This window comes from Lampris incognitus, chromosome 18 (genome assembly GCF_029633865.1).
Source record: "Lampris incognitus isolate fLamInc1 chromosome 18, fLamInc1.hap2, whole genome shotgun sequence".
Lineage (NCBI taxonomy): Eukaryota > Metazoa > Chordata > Actinopteri > Lampriformes > Lampridae > Lampris > Lampris incognitus.
Window position 1 is genome coordinate 36076712 of NC_079228.1, and position 6433 is coordinate 36083144.

A 6433-nucleotide genomic window follows, 5' to 3' on the forward strand; every position below is an offset into this window, starting at 1 on the left:
GAGGATCCTGGAGGCCTACAAGCCCAGAGTGCATCTGCTAAATGTAGAAACAATTGTATGATAAAAAGTATCATTATACATGCAGCATTTTCATAAACAGTTACAAAGTGCCTTACATAAAATAAAAAATAAAAAGAAACAAAATTAAAACAACAAAATCCACCGAGAAAATAAGCATTTTTTTCAACCTTTCACATTTAACAAAAAGCTTTTGGCTGTGATTGGAGGCAGTAAGTTTCCTGAAGCTGAAGCTGTGATCTTCTTCTCTATAGTCATATCAAGCTTCTGTCAGGCTGTAGACCTCCAGAGATCCTGTTCCTCCATTACTGTATTCGTTTCTATTGGACTCATGGATTATTACCTGTCCTCAGTAAACCCTCTCAGAGCATGCATGGTCATCTGTGTGGGTTTAAACATGGTTTATAAAGAGCTGCAAGATGCTAACCTACAAGAACAAGTACAAGAACTTCCTATGGTATATCTTCTCCCCAACAGTTTTCTCCATTTCCCCTCTGTCATTCTCCTTGAAATTGTTTTTTTTCCTTCCTTTTATTAAGCACAATATTATTGTTTTCACATAAATAAACAGCATTAAGCATTATTTCAATAAAATAAAGGGTATTTGAATTAAATTAAACGCTAAGGCTTTTGGCACCTTTTGTGATAACCAGAGAGTAAGAGGATGTCAGAGGAGCAAAAAAAAAAAAAAAACCTAAATATGAACATACAAATAAAGATTTGATCTTTTGAAAATACTTTGTTGCTCCATCCTTCTCTCCCTCTCCTTCTTTCCAGCATATTGATCCTACATCATCCTTTATTCTCCACCACTCCACTTCCCTATAAACACTTAATTCAGCTATCTATTTCTGCCCATACATCATAGCTGTAAATCTGGTGTCCGGCAGGGCAGTCCTCTAATGCCTTTCCTTTTAACACATTTTACAGAAGTTTCCCTGAAGACCAAACCAGAGACCAGCATCCCTGTTCGCAATACAAACTTTAATGAGAATTTCACCGATATTTGTCTATTTAAACGAAAACTACAGAACTTCGTCTTTCATACGATTTGCCTGACTCGGTGTCCTGCCCTTTAAATTTCCAGACCTGCACCAACTGACTTTCAACTCAAACATTTTAGTAAAAATATTTTGCTGGCTGAAAAAAAAAAGGAAGTAATTAGACAAATATTTCACTTTGTGCAGTTTTCATTTTCCAGCATGAACACTCAGTGGCGGTTGCCATCAAGAAAACTAACTAACTTCTTGTGAGAATAACATTTTAATTGTATATCAATGTCTTGGTCCGTTGATTTCATAACTATTTATGAAACCTACCAGCGGAAGAAGATAAAACATATCTGGTGGCCAAGTCAGCCAAAAATGTTGGTGACTGCTCATAAACTCAAATTACAAAATCTAAAAAAGAAGTTTGTTTCCAAATTTAGATATCAACTATTTAAGAAAACAGAGAACCGCTCTTTCAACTTATATAAAAAAAGAAGACAGTACTCTTGTATGATAGAAGATCAGTTTTTGGTAAACAAAAAAAGCTTTTTTAGTCACTGGTGCCTCTGCATCTTGGAAATTTGAATGTTGAACTGCAGGTGATATTTGTTCTTTACTAAATTGGTACACAGTATTTGAATTCTTCAGATACTCAGAGGAAATATCACAGACAGGATCAATAAGTAGACAGGAAACTGATCTGTGATCAGCCTTGGGGAAACTTCGTGTTCATTTGATTTTACAACTTCCAGCCATAGCTACTTAGTGGCGGCCATTTTGTATTCTCCTCAGAGAGCATTCTATTCAGTTTGACTAGGGATGCAAAATGGCAGTAGTTGAACCGGCCCACTCAGTAGATCCTAGGTGCTGACCGGTCATTGGTCATTGTCTTCTTAAGCTTGACGCCTCGACGGATCGCCACCAAAATGTCCTCCACCTCGCTGAACTCAGTTTCCTCCAGCACCTCTGGGAGAGGCCGGCGCTCCAGCTCCACTACCCGACTGCCAGGCTGTGGTGGCGGAATGGGAGGATTGGAGCCCTCCACCTGGAGGGTGGAGGGGCCAGGGAAGAGTTGGGGGGTGGGGGGTGAGTGAGGGGTGAGTGGGCTCTGAGGTGGCAGGTCACAGGGGAAGCTCCCCCCGGGATGTTCGGGCACGGTGGGGGTCTTCACCGGGATCATGGGTGGTTTAATGGGGATGGGACCCAGGGCCAGGTTGCCTGATGGCCTGCGCAGGTTGGGTTTGGAGGAGGGTGTGCGACGAATGGTCGCTACACCTGGGGTGATGATGGTGGAGGGGTTGGAGGGGAGGCCGGCGGTGGAGGCCGGGCGTTTGGACTGGAACATATGGCGGTAGGACTGGCCGACGTCGCTGTGTCGGGGAATTGTGGAGAACTTGTGCTGCTCTCCTTCCTGTTCTGCTCCCGAGGAGAAATAGTCACAGTCGGACACTGAGGGATTCAAACACACACATTCTCTATGAAGACATCGCTTGGACTGGACTCTGATATGAGACCGATGTTAGGACAGAGAGAGGAATATACACTACCGTTCAAAAGTTTGGGATCACCCAAACTATTTTGTGTTTTCCATGAAAAGTCACACTTATTCACCACCATATGTTGTGAAATGAATAGAAAATAGAGTCAAGACATTGACAAGGTTAGAAATAATGATTTGTATTTGAAATAAGATTTTTTTTACATCAAACTTTGCTTTCGTCAAAGAATCCTCCATTTGCAGCAATTACAGCATTGCAGACCTTTGGCATTCTAGCTGTTAATTTGTTCAGGTAATCTGGAGAAATTGCACCCCACGCTTCCAGAAGCAGCTCCCACAAGTTGGATTGGTTGGATGGGCACTTCTTTGAGCAGATTGAGTTTCTGGAGCATCACATTTGTGGGGTCAATTAAACGCTCAAAATGGCCAGAAAAAGAGAACTTTCATCTGAAACTCAACAGTCTATTCTTGTTCTTAGAAATGAAGGCTATTCCATGCGAGAAATTGCTAAGAAATTGAAGATTTCCTACACCGGTGTGTACTACTCCCTTCAGAGGACAGCACAAACAGGCTCTAACCAGAGTAGAAAAAGAAGTGGGAGGCCGCGTTGCACAACTGAGCAAGAAGATAAGTACATTAGAGTCTCTAGTTTGAGAAACAGACGCCTCACAGGTCCCCAACTGGCATCTTCATTAAATAGTACCTGTTAGAGCCTGTTTGTGCTGTCCTCTGAAGGGAGTAGTACACACCGGTGTAGGAAATCTTCAATTTCTTAGCAATTTCTCGCATGGAATAGCCTTCATTTCTAAGAACAAGAATAGACTGTCGAGTTTCAGATGAAAGTTCTCTTTTTCTGGCCATTTTGAGTGTTTAATTGACCCCACAAATGTGATGCTCCAGAAACTCAATCTGCTCAAAGAAGTGCCCATCCAACCAATCCAACTTGTGGGAGCTGCTTCTGGAAGCGTGGGGTGCAATTTCTCCAGATTACCTCAACAAATTAACAGCTAGAATGCCAAAGGTCTGCAATGCTGTAATTGCTGCAAATGGAGGATTCTTTGACGAAAGCAAAGTTTGATGTAAAAAAAATCTTATTTCAAATACAAATCATTATTTCTAACCTTGTCAATGTCTTGACACTATTTTCTATTCATTTCACAACATATGGTGGTGAATAAGTGTGACTTTTCATGGAAAACACGAAATTGTTTGGGTGAACCCAAACTTTTGAACGGTAGTGTAGACGTGATGGTGTGTGTGTATCTATATGCGTGTGTATGTGTGTTGTACCTTGCGAAGGTATTGTGTCCTCTGACCAGCAGGGGGTGCTGTTCTGTGTGTTGTAGCCACTGGATCCTGGCAGAGAGTCTCTGCTGTAGGTGTGGACGTCCAGCTGCAGGCCTCTGGACAAAACCCGGGCCAGTTCCTCGTGGACCTCCCTTTCCTCCTACACACACACACACACACACACACACACACACACCTCGGTTTGGACCGAACCAAACTGTCTCGACATCTGATCCTGGATCCTTTTTAGGGGCGTTGTCTCACCTTAGGCATTGATGCAGTGTTACTTCCTTTTGCTTTTTGTGGCTCCTCCCCCGGGGTGCTGACATCACTCCCCATGGGGCTGCTGGGATCTGTAGTCTCCTTCCTGTCCTTGGTCCTTCTCAACGTGTTGATGGAGGACTGGTCATACGGGCCGGGTTTGGCCCAGTCCTGCAAAGACGAGCATGGACAGAACGGACCGGTGATGCTCAGTTTACGCCGAGCCGGTCCTGAGCCGCCGTAACGTGACTCGATATGCAGCGGTCTTTAACTCAGACCACTTCTCTCCAGATTATCCTACTGTGATCGCTAGATTTCTAGTCACCGTATTCTCTCTTCCCCATCTTCTGTTTTAAGGGCTTTATAACTTCCTGTGTGAAAAGTGCAATCGCATAGTTTCTTGTCATTTTCCTTTCTGTACATATGTGTGTAGAGATGTTTGTCCTGACGACGTTTTGTGTCCATCAGAACAAAGCCAGTGTCTACAAGCCGGCGAGGACTTTTCTCCCTCTGACTTCCAAAAAACCGGTCAAGATGCTTCCTGCTTTTGGACTAAACAGGGACACCCGCAGTCACTGTATCGTTCATAAGGGTGGGACACCTGCAGTCACTGTATTGTTCATAAGGGTGGGACACCTGCAGTCACTGTATAGTTTATAAGGGTGGGGACACCTGCAGTCACTGTATTGTTTATAAGGGTGGGGACACCTGCAGTCACTGTATTGTTCATAAGGGTGGGGACACCTGCAGTCACTGTATTGTTTATAAGGGTGGGACACCTGCAGTCACTGTATTGTTCATAAGGGTGGGACACCTGCAGTCACTGTATAGTTTATAAGGGTGGGGACACCTGCAGTCACTGTATTGTTTATAAGGGTGGGGACACCTGCAGTCACTGTATTGTTCATAAGGGTGGGGACACCTGCAGTCACTGTATTGTTTATAAGGGTGGGGACACCTGCAGTCACTGTATTGTTCATAAGGGTGGGGACACCTGCAGTCACTGTATTGTTTATAAGGGTGGGGACACCTGCAGTCACTGTATTGTTTATAAGGGTGGGGACACCTGCAGTCACTGTATTGTTTATAAGGGTGGGGACACCTGCAGTCACTGTATTGTTTATAAGGGTGGGGACACCTGCAGTCACTGTATTGTTCATAAGGGTGGGGACACCTGCGGTCACTGTATTGTTTATAAGGGTGGGGCACCTGCAGTCACTGTATTGTTCATAAGGGTGGGACACCTGCAGTCACTGTATTGTTCATAAGGGTGGGACACCTGCAGCCACTGTATTGTTCATAAGGGTGGGACACCTGCTGTCACTGTATTGTTTATAAGGGTGGGGCACCTGCAGTCACTGTATTGTTCATAAGTGTGGGACACCTTCAGTCACTGTATTGTTCATAAGGGTGGGGACACCTGCAGTCACTGTATTGTTTATAAGGGTGGGACACCTGCGGTCACTATATTGTTTATAAGGGTGGGGACACCTGCAGTCACTGTATTGTTTATAAGGGTGGGGACACCTGCGGTCACTGTATTGTTTATAAGGGTGGGGACACCTGCAGTCACTGTATTGTTTATAAGGGTGGGGACACCTGCAGTCACTGTATTATTGAGGACACTTAGATGCTGATGAAACGTGTGTAAGTGTGGGACACCTGCGGTCACTGTATTCTTTATAAGGGTGGGACACCTGCGGTCAGGTGAGACTGAAGAGGACACTTAGATGCTGATGAAACGTGTATAAGTGTGGGACACCTGCAGTCACTGTATTGTTCATAAGTGTGGGACACCTGCGGTCACTATAAGGGTGGGACACCTGTGGTCACTGTATTGTTCATAAGTGTGGGACACCTGCGTTCACTATAAGGGTGGGACACCTGTGGTCACTGTATTGTTCATAAGTGTGGGACACCTTCAGTCACTGTATTGTTCATAAGTGTGGGACACCTGCAGTCACTGTATTGTTTATAAGTGTGGGACACCTGCGGTCACTATAAGGGTGGGACACCTGTGGTCACTGTATTGTTCATAAGTGTGGGACACCTGCAGTCACTGTATTGTTTATAAGTGTGGGACACCTGCGGTCACTGTATTGTTTATAAGTGTGGGACACCTGCGGTCACTGTATTGTTTATGAGGGTGGGACACCTGCAGTCACTATATTGTTCATAAGTGTGGGACACCTGCGGTCACTGTATTGTTTATAAGTGTGGGACACCTGCAGTCACTGTATTGTTCATAAGGGTGGGACACCTGTGGTCACTGTATTGTTCATAAGTGTGGGACACCTTCAGTCACTGTATTGTTCATAAGGGTGGGACAGCTGTGGTCACTGTATTGTTCATAAGTGTGGGACACCTGCGGTCAGGTGAG

The 6433-nt window shown here is 44.6% G+C and overlaps 1 protein-coding gene across 1 annotated transcript in view; it reads right to left on the reverse strand.

The window, feature by feature from the left end:
* Positions 1–1857: 1857 nt before the first annotated feature.
* The window catches only part of LOC130128441 (protein MTSS 1-like), a 90190-nt gene continuing 85614 nt past the window's right edge, over positions 1858–6433 (reverse strand). Inside the window, exons 15-17 of the mRNA XM_056298050.1 lie at positions 4057–4224; positions 3796–3949; positions 1858–2456 (exon numbers count right to left, since the gene is read on the reverse strand). Of these exons, the coding sequence (XP_056154025.1) occupies positions 1858–2456; positions 3796–3949; positions 4057–4224 (921 nt within the window). The remainder of the gene's footprint in view (positions 2457–3795; positions 3950–4056; positions 4225–6433) is intronic.